The sequence below is a fragment of the Elephas maximus genome, chromosome 23 (genome assembly GCF_024166365.1).
Source record: "Elephas maximus indicus isolate mEleMax1 chromosome 23, mEleMax1 primary haplotype, whole genome shotgun sequence".
NCBI classification, from domain to species: domain Eukaryota; kingdom Metazoa; phylum Chordata; class Mammalia; order Proboscidea; family Elephantidae; genus Elephas; species Elephas maximus.
In genome coordinates this window covers 10,083,515-10,102,100 of record NC_064841.1, presented here as the reverse complement: position 1 = coordinate 10,102,100, position 18,586 = coordinate 10,083,515, and the positions used below count along the sequence as shown (strand labels likewise).

Here is an 18,586-nt window from a genome sequence, read left to right as displayed (position 1 = left end):
TTTGTTATTATATTTCTTGTATTTCTATGAATATGTTATGAATTTAATAATATTTTCATTTTTCCCACAGGTTGATTATTGGAAAAGATGTTAATAAGAGGAGGAATGTTTTGAAAATACTTTTTGTAAATTGCCTGCATATATAAAACTTTTAAGAAACTATTACAGATATTGGATTTTATAATTTTATATTCCTGTGCCTTCTACAAGGAGCTCTGGTGGGGCAGTGGTTAAGTGCTCGGCTGCTAACAGAAAGGCTGGTGGCTGGAAGCCACCAGCCAGTGTGTGGGAGAAGGTTGTGGCAGCCTGCTTCTGCAAAGATTAAAAAAAAAAAAAACAAAACTAGCAAAGACTCCCCAAAATAAATAAATAAATAAATAACCAAACCCATGGCCATCAAGTCAATTCTGACTAATAGCAACCCTATAGGACAGAGTAGAACTGCTCCATTGGGCTTCAAAGGAGCGCCTATATGGATTCAGATGGCCAGCCTTTTGGTTAGCTGCTGAACTCCTAACCGCTCCACCACCAGGTTTCCTCCATGAAGATTACAGCCTCTGAAACCCAGTAGAGCCGTTCTACTCTGTCCTATAGAGAGTCATCATGAGTTAGTTGACTTGACGGCAGTGAGTTTTTTGGGGGTTTTATCTTCTACAAGGGGTTCTGGTGGTGCAGTGGTTAAGTGCTCGACTGCTACCCAAAAGGTCAGAGGTTTGAACCCACCACTCATTCCACGGGAGAAGGATAAAGGAGTCTGCGTCTGTCAAGATTACAGCATTGGAAACCCTATGGAGCAGTTCTCTGTCCCGTAGGGCCGCTGTGAGTTGGAATCCACTCGGCAGCACACAACAACATACCTTCTACGGGTGGAGGGTATTTTATTTCTATGCAACGCAAATTAGTGCACCTGCACTCCTGGCGTATACTGAGTAGTGACATACTTGTGTCAGATTCCTTGCCGTGGGAAGCAGGATGTTAGTAACCCATCCAACATCACAGTTAACCAGGCTGTCACCTGAGGCTGATGGTGGTGAATTGCCAGCTAACAGCTGCGCCAGGATCCCACGTGGCCACTTCATTTGACCTTTATCTCTCTAAGGATGGTAGTGTGGGATGGGATCTTGTGAACACATTCGAGTGCTTGCAGAGAGAAAATGACAAGCGCGCAGTGTTAACAGCTCTGGAAACCTGCCCCTTTTTTGCTCTTTTTTGATGGCACGTTGTACTTCAGAGGAGATAATTGCATCTCCTCTCAATTGTGAATAGACTTATGAATTACAAAATTTCCTTTTGTTTGCCCATTTTTGTTGACTCATTCAGTACCTGTGATCTTAGTTGACTTCTGTTTGCCAGCTTTTCAAAATATTGCTATGTAGTCAGAAAAACAAAATAAAAACCCTGTTTTGAATGCTGGCTGCTTTATTATTATTTTGTCTCTGAAGAAATGGCTCGATATTATACATACAGGGGAGTGCATGAAACATCTGTGTGTGTCTTAAATAATGGTTATAAAGCAGACTGCCATCTCACCACAGCCCAGGCCAAGAAATGGAACGTTGCAAGGGCCCCAGAACGTCCCCACCCTGGTCACGCTCTCCTTTCTTATACAGTGTCCGGATTAGTGTCCGCTGTTTTGACTTTTATGATGATCACTTCCTTGCTTTTCTTTGTGTTTTTACCTCTTAAATGTGAATCCCTGTGTAATTTCATGTCTTTTACCTTTTTTAAAAAACTTCGCATAAAGGGAATCATGGTATTTGTGCTCTTTGTGACTTGCTTCTTTTACTTAGCTTTATTCTTGTGAAATTCACCCATGTTGGTCATATAGCTGCCATTCATTTTCTGTGCTCCTGAGAAATTTATTACATACATATATCATTAGTTATTAATTCCACTTTAGTGAAAAATGCTCATTGCTAAATGCTTTAATATTAAAAAGACAATTCATTGCCCATGTCTGCATAAGGACAAGGCTACCTTTTGGGGAAGAACGGGACATGATTTCTGTCATTTAACTGTAGAAATATCCCTGATTCTATTCTGCTAGATATTTTGAGGGAAAGAGTCAAATAGTTTTTCTTTGGGGGAGGTAAAAAGGCAATTTAAGTGCCCACTAAACACTGCGAACAGTTTGTACGAAGGCCCTGATGTTGGAAAGAGTTTGATGTTTTGGAGAAACCTATTTGCTAACATTTTAAAATTAAGAATTTGTTTGCATCATATCCTGAAAAAATCTTGACTTGGAAAAATAAAATGTTAAAGCAGTTGTTATGGAATCTGAAAAAATGTTCTGGTTAATGGTAATAATTCAGAATCTTAGACGAGTCTTGTTTTTATTTTGGATGGTTTCATGTCAGAGGAATAAGCTGGTGGCCTTTTAGTTCTTGCACACAACTATTAGGCATCTTATTTTTGCTTAAAAAGTTAACAAAAAAATTTTATTTTCCTGATGAGAAACTTTTGTTCATGACAGCTTCTGAATCGTTTTGTTTGAAAGCTTTGAAAAACGGTGTTCCACAGGAATGTATCTATAGTATATGTTAGTAATTCCAGATGTCGGAACTCTTGGAAGTCATGATGCTTTTTCAGAAACGATATGAATTTTTTCGTTAATTCTTCTGTTATATGAGTTGAGGGCAATATTGTGGTGGAAATTTTGTACTACCGTGTATATGTTGTATACCTGTATGACCATGTGCTCGTTTGTCAATAAGAAAAAGAATCTGTTTAATGAAATGTGATTTGCTCTTACAGGCTTACAACTAAAATAGTTAATTATTTATTCACTGATTTTCCTGTTAGTGTTTGCTTCAGTGTTTTTCTTTTGATGCCCCTTGTAGCATAGGCTAAATTTTATGGAGAGAAACAAATTGGAACTACTTATCCATTAAATCTTTTCACAAATTAAGAAAAGATTACAGTTATTTTAGTGGTAAAATGTAATAACTGTAATAAAAGGTTACAGTTATTTAAGTACAAGTGAAGCTCAGGAATGTAGTTGGAGAGCCAGTGGACCTTGAGCTTACTGTGCTTTGTGGAGACAGTGGTTGTTCCATGAGTGCTATTTGCCACTGAGGAAACCCTGGTGGCGTAGTGGTTAAGTGCTACAGCTGCTAACCAAGAGGTTGGCCGTTCGAATCCACCAGGGGCTCCTTGGAAACTCTATCAGGCAGTTCTGCTCTGTCCTGTAGGGTCGCCATGAGTCGGAACCGACTCAACGGCAGTGGGTTTGGGTTTTTGGATTTGCCACTGCAATCATTTCTCTTAATGTAGGGAATCTCATACTGCTCCTCTCTGGCACTTTGTTTTTTTGTTTATTTTATTGAATTTGACAGAAATTGGGGCAGTTCTCTGTGGTGTCTTCTTATTTTTCTATTCCATGTATTTTTGGTAAACTGGAAGTTAGAACAAAAAGGTTTGTTTCGAACTGGGTTAAAACATTTTTGTCAAGAATACATCTTAAGTGATATAGATTGAACAGAAAGTAGAATGAGAATTTGCCATTTGGTAAACCCCTTAGGTGGCGTAGTGGTTAAGAGCTACGGATGTTAATCGAAAGGTCGGCAGTTCGGATCCATCAGGCGCTCCTTGGAAACCCTATGGGGCAGTTCTGTCCTGTAGGGTCGCTATGAGTCAGAATTGACTCTAGGGCAACGAGTTTTTTTTTCTTTTTTTCCCCTGGGTTTTTAGACAGGAAGCTGATTTCAGATAAAACGTCTGTTAGGAATTAGCAGAATTCTTTCAGATAGTAGGGATCTGGCTAGAAATTGTCTATGGTTGTGTCTGCAAGACCACTTCCAGGTTCGATGGTTCGCTAGGAGGACTCACGGGACTCAGCGTATGGTTGTACCCAGTGCTATGATTCATCACGGTGAAAGGATACAAAGAAGTGTCAGCAAAGGAAAAAGGCACTTGGGGTAACTAATGTTCAGAGAAAACCAGGCAGAAGCTCCCAAACGTCCTCTCCCAGTGCAGCCATATAAGATGCATCTAATTCCTCCAGCAACAAGTTGTGACTGGGCACTAGTCATGAGTCGGAATCGACTTGATGGCAGCGGGTTTGGTTTTTGGTTTGGTTAGTTACATAGGAAGGAGCGCTGGTAGTACATTGGTTAAGCACTCAGCTGCTAACCAAAAGGTAGGAGGTTCAAATCCGCCACCCTCTCCAAAGGAGAAAGACATGGCAGTCTGCATCCGTAAAGATTTACAGCCTTGGAAACCCTATGGGGCAATTCTACTCTATCCTGTAGGGTCATTATGAATAGAAATCGACTCAGTGGCAACGGGTTTGGTTTTGGTTTTTGGTCACATGGGCATCCTCTGCCTATCATGTACCCCAAATTCCATACTCCGGGAAGGAAAAGCAGATGTTTAGCATAAATCACATTGTTTGAAAAAACAGTGTAGGCGTAATGAGCCATTCTTATCAGGGAATGATGGGAACCTTCTCGAAATCTAAGTTCCTAGATGCCAGGCAAGGGCCAGCCTGGCAAGCAGGCCTTTCTGAGGATACCAGTCTCATGCCTGCTGTGTTAACTCTCTTCTGCACAGTGGTGGATTATAAAATATACTTTACCTAAGAAGCTAATGTCAGCAAATCTATATTTTATTTTCAAGCTTTATTGAGATGTAATTCACATATGATAAAATTCACCCATTTAAAGCGTATGGTTCAGTGATTTTTAGTATATTCACCGAGTTGTGCAGCCATCACCACAATCTAATTTTAGAACATTTTTATCCACCTGAAAAGCTCCATACCCATTAGCAGTCATTCCACTTTCCTGCCTGTTCCTTCCCCCCATACTCCCAGACCAAGGTAACCACTAATGTGTTTTCTGTTTCTGTGGAACAAATCTATACATTTAATATGTTCTAAATCTTCTACCTTTATTTCTTCTCTGATATTAATGGTTTTCCAAGATAAATATTCACAGGCATTTCTCTTCAAGTGTGTGAGTCAAAGACTCAGAGTTTGAGTCTGTCTGGAATTCTCCAAGTCCAGAGCATTTAATCAATAACAGTCATCATCAGAATTGAGATTATATGAATTGGTGCTAGTTAATGAAATGTTTTATTTAAAGGCTTCTGTCTTTGCAAACTGTGTTCTAACCTGTTTTATAGTATGCAACTGATTGAGGCTTACCAGTGAGAATTTTGATATTTACTTGGTTAACATTTAGTTTTTTCATGGTTTCTCTTTGTTCTAAGATAGGGGCTCGTGTAGAGAAATCGGGTGAGGTTGGGAGAGGTAGCCATACTGTTGCCATTAGGATGTAGAGGGGGAAAAACAGATTATAGGAGGTAAAGGGGGAAAAAACACCGCCTTGTAATAAATGACAGTAATTTTACTTTTAAAATAATCCTCTCGTGGGTACAGCATGGAAGAGTAATAAAAAGTGAGCTTACATGTGAATTTATGTGTAACCAAAGGCTAAGAAGGTGCTTGTGTTTCTTTATCGTGATTTTGATTAGAACCTGGTTTGTCCCAAAATTGGGTTAGTAGACAAGCTGCTGTTAACTGAGGGTTGTGGATGTCTCATCTGCGGTTAAAACAAGGAACTTGGAGTCAGTGTGAGTGATAAAGGAATTGGCTAACCTTAGGTATTTCTTAAACGTCCAAATCTGTGTAAATTCTAATACTTTTGAAGTACAAGCTTTTACTTTAGTGTTAATACATATTTATAATTAGAAGGGACAATTTTGGATGCCAGAATTATTATGTCAAGGGACAAAGCAGCAGCTCTCATGGTCACTCGTGCACTCATCTTGCAGGTGGTTGTCCAAGATGCTGCTCTCTATAGGAATGCTGATGCTGTCGGCCACGCAGGTCTATACCATCCTGACTGTCCAGCTCTTTGCGTTCTTGAATCTGCTGCCCGTTGAAGCGGACATTTTAGCAGTAAGTACAGTAAAATGTATTCATGGCTAAAAACATCCTTTAAAGTAAAGCTTTAAAAAAAGTTCTGAAACGATGGAGATTTGTAAGGTGTTTACGTGCCGACATATCCTGGCACATGCACACAGTTACTTGAAAGAGGAGGGGGATCTTACTTATCTTTTTACTGGTGAATATCTAACAGATCTCATATACAGAAAGTACCTTCTCAGGTACTTCTGTTGCTTTTGAGAGTGTGTGTGCATGTGAGTGTTCATGTACACATATCTATATGCTATGGGTTTAAAAATATTTAAAATGTGCATAGAAAATTCTTATCTAAGATTAGCATCAGTGAGTCGGGGAGAAGCACGGTGGTCCTGTCTTTAGTGGTGGATACAAGAGTTGGCTGGGAGCAAGATTGCTCCTCAAAATCTCCGTTGTCCTCCCCTGGTTACTTACTGTTCTGTACACTGAGAAGTGTGTAGATTTCCTATTTCTCATTTTCATGAAGGTAGAAAAAGAGAAATGAACCCTGTGTGCATTGTGTGTGTGCACACACCTATAGACACTGTGATAAGGATTTCTTGTTTTTACTTTTTGGTTGCAGCTAATTTGCTAGTTGACACTGGGTGAGAAATAGAAGGACTGAGATTTTGAAATTCCCTGATAAGGGAATAAAATTCTCCTTTTCCCTCTTCTCTTTCACTTTTTTCCCACTTTGCCTCTTTTATTCCCTGTATTGTTTCTAACCTGTGTCACTCCTTTGTCTTCCTTCCTTCTTTTGCTCCTGAAGTGGATTGTTACTCTTTCATTCAGCTGTGTGATGAACCTAACGAGTCGTGTGACCTTGATCAATTACTTAGCCTTTGCAGAGTGCCTCGGTTTCCTTATTTGTAAATGGAGATGATAACCCCAGAGCTTTGCAGTGAATATTAAGTAAGATAAACTGCTTAGAACAGTGTCTGACACATAGTAAATGTTTTATCATTATTATCTTCATTATAATTCACTCTCCTCTTCACTTATTCCCTCCAGCAGTGTATGAGACCGCCTGAACTGTGTTTTTTAATGATGAGACAAAACAAAACATTAGCTGTAGAAAACAGTCACTCCTTGCCAGCAGTTTTTCCTGTGCTTCAGGCAAGAAGTATTGATGTCATGCTGTGAAGGAACTGTCCACCTGGTTGCTGCTTAAATCTGGTCTCTACGCTGACAGTGAAGAACAGAGGTTGACATGAATGAAGAGGGAGCTGGAGGGGGTGGGTTGTGAGGAAAAGTAACTGGGTTAAAGGGGAACTAAAAACTGAGACGGAAGAACTGCCTATGCTGACGTAACCCTTCAAAGGAAGCTCCCCCTATCCATTGAGTAAGAGCTTCCCGGAAACCTGAGTTTGTGGTAATACCGACTTGAGTAAGCTGAACATCAGGTTGATTGTAGCTCAGTTTTAGACAGGAGTTAGGTGTTGTTTTTGAAAAGATTAGTCAGTTTTAGGCATGCTGTCTGTATACCAGATGCCTTTTTTTGTTTGTTTGCAGTTGAATTCTCTCACTTGACTGTCAATTCCCCTACAACAGTGTTTGCCCAGCTAGTTGGTGACTTCTGAGAGGCCATGGAGATGCTACTGTAGCATGTCACTGACTAGTCAGTCAGCCCCCTAGATTATGAGTACCTGGAAGGCAGGATTGTGTTTTACTAAACTTTATAATCCTGGTACCTAGTGTCACTTATACAATAAGAATTCAGTACCTGTTTGAACCAATTACTAGCCTTCCCTTGGTGATATAGCTTCTTTTAATAGTGTCTAAATTTTTTTTTTTTATTCCTTGGTATTTAGATAACTGTTATTTCTATCAGCAGTTAATTATTCTGTTTTAATTTCTTATCTCATCATTCCTCTTTTACCCAATGGGAAATATGAGATTGTTAATGACGTAGGTTTATGTCTAGAAATATGGTGATAACCAGATCAATGCTGAGCACTCTGAGACCTGTAGGCCACGAGTGACTAGTCAGCTTTTAGGGGTGCCCACCATCTTGTTGAGAAGAAATATCCATCTTACGTCTTAGTTTCAGAGAGAGTCAAACTCAACCCACCTGTGGTTTACCTCTAATCTGTTTTGTGCTTCTAGTGTCTGGATTTGTCAGAGAGATTTGGTTGCCTGGTGGGTGTTTGCGAGTGGCAGTGGGCTGAGTAGCAGAGAAGTACTGGATGGTTCAGATTATGTAGCGTGGTGGTAAAGAGCCCCAGCAGTGGAGTTATGGTCTGGGTTATATCACCATTCTACCACTCTGTAGTTGCAAAACCATGGGCAAATTACCTAATACTCCGTAAGTCTTGGTTTAATCCTTGCAAAAGTATAAGAGCACATGATAGCTAGTGCTGGACAGTGGGTTAGGAGCCAGGGCTCCAGGGCCGGACCACCTGGATTAGAATCCTGACTCCTCTAATATACTAGAATAAGTTCCTTTAAACATTCTGCGGTCAATCTGTAAAATGAGGGTGGTGAAAATAGTGGTCTGCTTCATAAGGTTGTCGTGAGGCTTAATTAAACGAATACCTATAGTCTGTTCATAATCAGTACTCCGGAACTGATACCTATTTGTTACTTTCTAAATGAAATTAAACCTTAACGGCTGCTACTTAGAAGGAGAGTTGGTCCAGGAAAAGACCCTTTTCGAAAAAAGTAGATTCAAACTGTTAAGTGATCCCAGAGAGGAGCAGCTCTGTTTTCTACTTCAGTTTTTTTTGATAGCGAACACATTTTCATTTCATGAGAAGCATTCCCTACCCACACTGAAAAAATAAAGCAGACTGAGAAACGTTTGTTTTAAAGATGTTTCTGTTTGTCTTGTTCATGATAAGAACATGTTTTTGTTTTAAGCAATGTGATTTTAAGAGATGATGTGAGATAATCCTTATTTTACTGTTAAAGAAAAAATTGTTTCAAAATGGGTCTCAGTAACAAAACTAGTTCCAGGTCCCAGTGTTTCAAGTACTGTAGCCCAAACTAGGTATTTTATTTCTGAAATTTTAGCCTAAAAAGTGAAACTCTGAAGTAATAGAGAATATAAGATTATTTCAGTAAAGTTACGGATTTTCCATTTCCTGATTTTTAAAAGTACATTTTTTTTTAAAGTATTGCCTGCACATACTTGTATTTTTCCTTGGCCTATCTTCATAGACCAATATATTTTGCTGTGGTATCTTTGGCCCGGAGGAGTTAAATGACTTGCTCAAGTTAAATACAAAGCTGATCACATTACATTAAAGCAGTTAAAGAAAGAAGTTTTAATTAAGGGCTTAAATGATAAATTGCAGTAATGGAGTTAAATCACTCTGCCACTCCAAAACTCTTTGTAAACCATAGGACCCAAACCAAACCCATTGCTGTCAAGTCACTTCCGCCTCACGGTGGCCCTACAGGAAGAGTAGAACTGCCCTATATGGTTTCCAAGGAGTGGCTAGTGGATTTGAACTGCCCTCCTTCTGGTTAGCAGCTGAGTTCTTAACCGCTGCGCCACCAGGGCTCTGTAAACCGTGGAGCACTCTGCAGTTATGAATTATTGTTGTGATGAGGGTAATCACACCAAAGCGATGGTAGCTTCTCCTTATACTACCGGGGAGATTACCCCAGAGGTCACAGAATGAGTAGGTTCATCAGCCCAGTTCAGATGCTGAATCACAGCTTGTTCAATCAGTTAGAAGGGTACAGTGAGGAGCAGGGGGAGGATGGGTGTGCTAAGACACTCAGGACAGGAACCACATTCCCCGAATCGTGTGTTCCCTGTGGTTTGAGTGCTCAGCGTCTCCCTATGCTGCATCAGCTCTTCCTGCTGATGGTGTGGCTGGAGCCAACACCGACTTCCAATGTAGGAGAGCATCAGGGGCACTGACACCTGGCCACAGCTGTAGCTTGCTGGTTAACGGTTCAGCTGTTTTGGCCTTTATCTACATGTCTCGGCAGATGACGTGGGACCAGGATGGGTGTCACTAGTGGGTATTTCATTTAGATACAGCACAGCTGTCAATCTGGATGGGTGACCTAATCTGTGCTTTGTGAATATTTAAGGTTTTCTTAATCTTTCTGTTCTTTTCTGTCTGTACTTAACACTCTTGCTCTGTTCCAACCTTTTTTTTTTCTTTTTAAATCTATATTCAAAACAATATGCTCCATTTTTTCTGTTTCGCTTACAGGTTACAAACAACTGTCTTGACTTCAAACACATGAGTTTCACCTGTGTTCAGATGTTACTTGTTTGCTATCTATACTTAGTTTCATCTATCTTGTTTTAAAAAAAAAAAATTTTTTTTTTCTACATAGCAGAGTTGAACATTCTTAATGCAGCGAACTCTCGTTAAAATTATCATTACAGCTGTCTTTTAGAAGCACAGAGAAGCTTTGGTTTGTTTTGTTTTGGTAGGGGTCTGATAAAAATCGTAGCATAGATATCTGTCTGTAAGGAAGGGGGAAGTTGTTAAAGAGTTTGAATACCTTCAGCTCTCTGTATATATTTCATCGTGTTTAGATTTTTCATTGTTCATCCCTGATATAAAGATATTCAGCCTATATTAAAAATGACAATGCCTTAGAAGTATGATTTAATGCTTCTTCTTTACCTGGGAAGAGGCATCTTTCATAGAGTCAGAAATCCTATAAATCTCCTCTAATAAATCAGACCCTTGTAATGTAGAGAAAATAAAATGGAACTCTCTCGCCAGAAAATCGTCTTATTTAAAAAATTCCTTGCTAGCGACTTGCCCAAGGGAAAAACTCAGAAAACAGTAAGTTGTTTAATGTTATAGAATTATTGTTGCTGTTTAATACTAATTATATGAAATAAAATCCAATTTAAGTAGTTGTGTGTGCAGTAAGTATTGTGTGGATTCGTGCTGTTTTAGTGAGTGCACATTTACAGATTTGGTTTGATTGTGATAAGCTTTGATAGTAAATGAGAATTATGAAAGTGCTGATGTAAATAATTTAATATTTTTGTTTTTAACATTATATATGAGTTGGTTTTAACTTGATTGCTTTTAATTTTTATATTTAGTATAATTTTGAAAATGCATCTCAGACATTTGATGACCTTCCAGCAAGATTTGGTTATAGACTTCCAGCTGAAGGTTTAAAGGTGAGAAAATAGCAATATAAGATGAAGACATATGGTATTTAATAAGATGACTTTTACTGCTCTTTGTTTAAAGAATGAAAATATTTCTTACTATTTATTACTATAAAACTCGTGCATACTCATTTACGTAAAGGCCTCAGACTTCAAAAGTTATAAAGAAGAAAGTGAAATTATCTGTGATCACATCGTTCTGAACTAGTCAGTGTCAACATTTTCGTGTATAATATTTCAGACCTATTTTCTAGGATGGAAACCCTGGTGGCATAGTGGTTAAATGCTACGGCTGCTAACCAAAGGGTCAGCAGTTTGAATCCACCAGGCGCTCCTTGGAAACTCTATGCGGGCAGTTCTACTCTGTCCTGTAGGGTCGCTATGAGTCGGAATCGACTCGATGGCACTGGGTTTTGGTTTTGGTATTTTCTAGGATATATACTGAGTGTGTGTATATAGGCATATGTATATTTATGTATAGGTATATTTCTGTAAATGCTTACATATAAATCTTCCTATATATTTAGTACTAATGGAAACATGCTACTTGGTTACCTGCGTTTTTCACTTAATCGTGTATATAAGACATCTTTTCATGCTATTAGATAAGGTATATTATCTATTATTATTTGCAGTAGCTGCATGGCTTTCGATGTCGTGAGATATGATTGAGTTTTGAACACTGGTTTGTTAAATTTTTCACAGTATTTATTTAGGTTGTCCAGTTTTTGCTATTACAAATAATACTACAACGAATATCTTCCTTTTTGTGTATTTTGCCCATTTCCTTAAGATACATTTCCAAATTGCTTTGTTTGTGGAGTGCACGTTTAAAATTGTCTTGTGTATTTCATGTTGTCCTCCAGAAAGTTTGGGGCAATTCGGAATCCCACCAATAGCGTCAAAGACTGTCATTATTCCACACCCTCTTCAACACTGGTCGTCAAATTTTTGCTAACTTGATTAATAAAAACATCTCATGAGGTTGAACATCTAATTTTTTGCCCAGTGATTTTGTGGGTGTTGTGTGAATTGCCTATGAATGTTCTTTGCCGATTCTCAAGTTAAGGCATTCATCTTTTCCGTATTCATCTGTAAGTCTTTTTATGTATTTGAAGTAGCAGCCCCTTGTTTGCCACATAAGCTTCAGACCCTTTTTCCCAGTTTGCCCTTTATCTTTTAACTTTGTTTAAGGCTTCAGAAGCTTTGTTTATATAATTAAAAATTGCAGGTTAGGAAGTCCTTCCCCACCCCAAGATCAATCAAATCAATTTGTTATTAATTCTGTTTCCCTTTGTTCCACTTGTGTTCTGATACCAGCTGCGCATACAGCCCTCCTTCCTCTGACCTTGACCACCTGGATTTAGGTCAGCCCTCACAGGTTAGAGGGAACAGCCCTCTTTCCTCTGACCCTGACCACCTGGAGTTAGGTCAGCCCTCACAGATTAGAGGGAACAGCCCTCCTTCCTCTGACCCTGACCACCTGGAGTTAGGTCAGCCCTCACTGGTTACAGGGAACAGCCCTTCTTCCTCCAACCCTGACCACCTGGAGTTAGGTCATCCCTCACAGGTTAGAGGGAACACTCCTCCTTCCTCTGACCCTGACCACCTGGAGTTAGGTCAGCCCTCACAGGTTAGAGGGAACAGCCCTCCTTCCTCTGACCCTGACCACCTGGAATTAGGTTAGCCCTCACAGGTTAGAGGAAACAGCCCTCCTTCCTCTTCTGACCGTAACCACCTGGAGTTAGGTCAGCCCTCACAGATTAGAGGGAACACTCCTCCTTCCTCTGACCCTGACCACCTGGAGTTAGGTCAACCCTCACAGGTTAGAGGGAACACTCCTCCTTCTTCTGACCCTGACCACCTGGAGTTAGGTCAGCCCTCACAGGTTAGAGGGAACACTCCTCCTTCCTCTGACCCTGACCACCTGGAGTTAGGTCAGCCCTCACAGGTTAGAGGGAACAGCCCTTCTTCCTCCGACCCTGACCACCTGAAGTTAGGTCAGCCCTCACAGGTTAGAGGGAACACTCCTTCCTCTGATCCTGACCACCTGGAGTTAGGTCAGCCCTCACAGGTTAGAGGCAACACTCCTCCTTCCTCTGACCCTAACCACCTGGAGTTAGGTCAGCCCTTAAAGGAAACTGTCCTCTAGACTGCCAAATCTGCCTGTGACCACATCAGAGGCACTTCAATCATTGAGTAAGCCCAGGGTTTTAGAGTATTTCTCTCAGAAATCAAGGACAAAAACCAAATTCTTTGGGTAGAGTTAACCCCACAATACCCTAAGATGTTTTTGTGTTACGTAAATTAGTACGCGTGAGATTGTGGATATTTGTTCTAAATTGTGGATTAGAACCGAAACAGAATGGTTTTAGTTCTGACTTTCTTAAAATTTCTTACTTAAGTACTGTAAACCTATCATTCTCAATTACGGTAGTGGGCATCTCTGGGAGGGGCCTAGCAACTTTTAATGTTTTTAAAGATTTTAAATTATTAAAAAAAAATTCACCAGAAGAACTAGTTGGTGCCCGGCCACAATCGATGACTGCCCTGACAGGGAGCTCAGCAGAGGACCCCTGAGGGAGCAGGAGAGCAGTGGGATGCAGACCCCAAATTCTCATAAAAAGACCAAACTTAATGGTCTGACTGAGACTGGAGGAATCCCGGCAGTCATGCTCTCCAGACCTTCTGTTGACACAGGACAGGAACCATCCCTGAAGACAACTCATCAGACATGAAAGGGACTGGTCAGCGGGTGGGAGAGAGACGCTGATGAAGAGTGAGCTAATTATATCAGGTGTACACTTGAGACTGTGTTGGCAACTCTTGTCTGGAGGGGGTGGGAGGATAGAGAGAGAGGGAAGCCGGCAAAATTGTCAAGAAAGGAGAGACTGAAAGGGCTGACTCAAGACGGGGAGAGTAAGTGGGAGTAGGGAGTGAGATGTATGTAAACTTATATGTGACAGACTGATTGGATTTGTAAACGTTCACTTGAAGCTTAATAAAAATTATTATAAAAAAAAAAAAAAAAGAAAATCACAAAAAAAAAAAAAAAAAAAAATTCCAAGCACTGCATGACTATTTCTCACTGTAAAAATATTTAAATAGAAAAGAAGCATGCAGAGGAAAAAAGAAAAGCCTCCCATTACCTCTTCCTCTTGCATTGGGCACATCTGCTGCAAAAGACCTCTTTTAAAGTATTAAAAAGCAAAGATGTCACTTGAAGGACTAAGGTGCACCTGATCCAAGCCATGGCATTTTCAGTCACGTCATATGCATGCAAAAGCTGAATAATGAATAAGGAAGACCGAGGAAGAATCGATACCTTTGAATTATGATGCTGGAGAAGAATATTGAATATACTGTGGACTGGCAGAAAACAAACAAGTCTGTCTTAGAAGAAGGACAGCCAGAATGCTCATTAGAAGCAAGGGTGGTAAGACTTCTTTGGACATGTTATCAGGAGGAACCAGTCCCTGAAGGAGGACATCATGCTTGGTAAAGTAGAGGGTCAGTGAAAAAGAGGAAGACTGTTAATGAGATGGATTGACACAGTGGCTGCAGCAGTGGGCTCAAGCATAACAGTTGTGGGGATGGTGCAGGACCGCACAGTGTTTCGTTCTCTTGTACAGAGGGTTGCTATGAGTTAGGACCGACTCGACAGCTCCTAATAACAACAACAACACCCCTTCCTCATCAGTACACACCAGTCCCATTTCCCTCTTCAGAATTAAATGTTATCAGGGTGTTATGTGATCTTACAGGCCTTCAGATCCTTTTCTGAATATTTGGTACTTTTTTTTTGTATTAATGGTTACTATTCATGTCTAAGAAGAGTTTTTTTTAGCTCTTATAATGAAATTTACTCTAGCTAGTTCACCCAGAAAGAGATTTATAAAGGAATAAAGATGCTCAGAGTATCACTGGGGAGCCTGGAGAATCAGTCTCCAGACTGTTTGAGGAACAAAACCCAGAACCACATTGCAGAACTGGCCTGACACAGGATTGGTGTGGCCCCTGGCCTCCAAATTACATTTTTTTTTTTTCTGACCAGGAAGCCCCTGTGATCTTACCTCAAAACATTCTGCCTGTATTTGCCACCTGAGATAATCAAAGAGATAGCCTTTATCAGACTGTTCCTTCAGCGGCCCCTTCTAGGTCCAAAACCTAATTGGTTTTTCTGATTGACAGCTCTGGGCCTGGTAGTTACTAGCCACACATGTTGCTGAGGCTGTGAGGCTGACGTGGAGATACAGTATGGGTTTTATGTGGTGGTGTTATTGTTGTTTTAGTTTACTCTGGGAAGGTGGGATTCATAGTGTGAGAAGCTGCCAAAATATGGAGAAAATTTGGAGCACTTCGAATGACAAGATACTCACTATAATATTATTCTGCAGTACCCCCCACCACTACCATTTACTGTTACGTCTTAGAGGTATTTCTATAGATCTAGCATGTTCCTGTTAAGCAGCACATAGTATTTTGTAATGTGAATGAATGTAGTTTATTAACAATTGTCCTAAGAAACCAAACCAAACCCAGTGCCGTCAAGTTGATTCCGACTCGTAGCGACCCTACAGGACAGAGTAGAACTGTCCCATAGAGTTTGCAAGAGGCGCCTGGCGAATGTGAACTGTTGACCCTTTAGTTAGTAGCCATAGCACTTAACCGCTACACCACCAGGGTTTCCCCAATTGTCCTATTAAGGGATATTTTGATTTCTTATCCAGAGTGCATTTACTTCTCTAGACTGGAGGTCTGGAAGCAGAGTTGCTGAGTCAGTGGTTATGGACATCTGAAATTGTCACAGATTCTGTCACATGGACTTCCCAAGAGGTTGTACTAAAGTATTCCAGTCAGCAGTACCCGAGAAGACGTGTTTCTCTAGGCCCTGGCCAACACTGGGCATCATCAGCCTTTGTAACTTTTGCCCATCTGATGGGCAGAAAGTACTGTCTTGTTTTAATTTGCATTTCTCTGATTACCAAAGATTTTGAGCTGGCAGCCTTTTCTTTCATTCTAGCAGAAGGAGTCGGACCGCCTCATTTCACTGATGAGATGCTTAGGAAGGTCGTGTTAAGGAGCTCCGTTAACTCTTGATGACCGTGGTCTTACTGGTGCTCCTCTGGTCCCGTGTTACTGCAAATCTGGTTCACATTTACAAGATACTTCGACAAGTTTTTTTAAGAAAGAGTAGTTCAGTACCTGTGACAATATGGAGCAAACCCAGGAAGTGAAATAAGGTGACAGGGAAGAGAAAATGTTCTAACAAATTGTTGGATCTTTCCGAGTGGTTTGTACATTTGCATGACGGGCTTGGCCATTGCCCAGAATCAGAAGTCACAAATGCCAGCCTACCCATTGTCGTTCACCAGGAGGGCTTGGTGATGTCGAAGTGGCTCGCTGTAGTATAATGCCTCTAAAACCAATTAAATATGTTAAAAATATAGCCAAAATAATCTTAAAATACAATGTGGTATTAGGCGATTTAGCTCAGAGATATTTACTTTTAGACCCTGCCCCGAGAGTTTAGGTGGGATATTTCCTGTAGGTCTTAGATTCTGTATTCTACTGTTATTGTTAGCTGCTGTTGAGCCGCCCTGACTCGTGGTAACCCCTTGCACAACCAGACTGGACCGTGGTGGTCCGTAGGGTTTTCACTGGCTAATTTCCGCAAGTAGATCGCCAGATCTTCTTCCTAGCCTGTCTTAGGCTGGAAGTTCTGCTGAACCTGTTCAGCATCATAGCCACATCCAAGCCTCCACTGACAGATGGGTGGTGGCTGTACCAAGGTGTCCTGGCTGGGAATCAAACTTGGGTCTCCTGCGTGGAAAGTAAGAATTCTACCCCTGAACCACCACTGCCCCCCTCTGTGTTCTGTGAGTTTTGTAGTATCACAGGATTCCACAGAACTGTATATAAGAGATCAGATATTTATAGTAGGACACATATCAATTGGAATTCTACGTTTATATCTCATTTACATATGCTCAGATATTAAGCTAATGGTACTTAGAGGTTTTTTTTTTTTTAAGTTCTCCCCCCTTATTTTAAAAAATATCATGCAGTACAAGAAAATCGGGAAAGCTATAGCCAAAGTTTTAGCTATTTAGCTTTAGTGCAAAAATCTGTATCTTTGTATGGATTAAGACACGTCACTCTGTCCTATAGGGTCGCTATGAGCCGGAATCGACTTGATGGCGCTGGGTTTTGGGTGGGGCAGTTTTGTAGAAGTTTTAGAAGAAAGATTTTACATTTTTCCCTAGGGAAGCTTTGTTTTTATAGTTACATGTTTTAATTGGCTGTTTTGGGAGGTGACTTTCCAGATAAGCTTTTTTTTTAAACATTTTTTTCTTGAGATGGTAACCTTTGTGCATCATTATTAAACTCAGTTTGTTTACAGTTTGTTTGCACAATGTTTTATTTGGAAAAAATTCAGAGCCATGAGATGGTTCTTTTTGGAAGATACAAGTTCTTTGGAAAAGTAATATTTTAAACACGTTAAAACAGTGTAACTTATGATTAAAATGACCAGTATAAGTGTAAATTTTTAATGTTCCCCTAATTAGCCTGCCCTACCACATGTTTGTTGTTAGATGTCTTTGAGTTGATTTTGACTCAGAGTCACCCCATGTGACAGTAGAACTGCCCTATAGGGTTTTTAGGCTGTCATCTTTATGGGAGTGGATTGCCAGGTCTTCTTCCCACAGAGCTGCTGGGTGGGTTTGAACCTCCAACCTTTCAGTTAGCAGCGAAGCGCCTGTTATGCCACCAGGGCTCCTTTTCATGTGTTTAGTAATTATTTTATAGTATAGCATGAGATAGGATTGTATTTTTACTTTTTTTTCAAATAGATAACCAATTATTAGAGCATCATTCTTGAAGGGTCCAAGCTTTCCATGTAGATTTGTAATGCAGGTCTCTTGTCTGGTGCTCTGTCGTTATCAATGTAGTTAGAGTATTGGCTACGCATTGAAGGCCACTCTCTGGAGGATCGGGCTTGTCCAGGTTTCTTGTTTCTATACTTTTAAGAAGTGCCTCGAGAGGTAGAGGAGAGAGTGGTGATCACTAAGAAACCGAAAACAAGATTTACCTCTTACGAGGAAGGCTGGGTCAGTAAGCCCGGCGTCAGGTCTCCCGCGTGCACCTCGAGTGGCAGATCTTGTTTTCAGCAACACGCCTTCTGGGCTGGCTTTGCCGTGATCCTTGTGTGCAGCGTTTTTGTAATCTGAAGGCGAGGCTCCTGCGGCTGAACCGCCACTGCCCCCACTCAGAGGATATGTATTCTTTATGCTGATGAGAAAGAAGACCCGGGGGTGAAGGTTATGGGGTACAGATTTGTCCTTGTCTATGTCATTTTAATATCCAGAACAAAGATACAGATGAAGAGTTTTTCTTACATGATGTATTTATTTTCCCACTCCATTATTCGTTAAATGAGTTCCCTGTGTCATCACTGGTTAATTTTCCACTTACTAGAGCTGTTCTTTGAAAATTAACTTGCTGGCTAGTTTCATGATTCTTATTATAAGAATTGATTTGAATGCAAAGGCTTGAGATTAGAGGAGAGATTTTTTTCC

The 18,586-nt window shown here is 40.4% G+C and overlaps 1 protein-coding gene across 3 annotated transcripts in view; it reads left to right on the top strand.

Annotated features, from left to right (window-relative positions):
- The window catches only part of RNF13 (ring finger protein 13), a 125,427-nt gene that overhangs the window by 20,493 nt on the left and 86,348 nt on the right, over positions 1–18,586 (top strand). For 2 of the 3 annotated variants that reach the window (XM_049867108.1, XM_049867110.1), the window contains 2 exons: positions 5,776–5,902; positions 10,935–11,015. In XM_049867108.1, the coding sequence (XP_049723065.1) occupies positions 5,789–5,902; positions 10,935–11,015 (195 nt within the window). In that variant the 5' untranslated portion in view covers positions 5,776–5,788. The remainder of the gene's footprint in view (positions 1–5,775; positions 5,903–10,934; positions 11,016–18,586) is intronic. The other variant, XM_049867109.1, reaches the window with a different exon arrangement.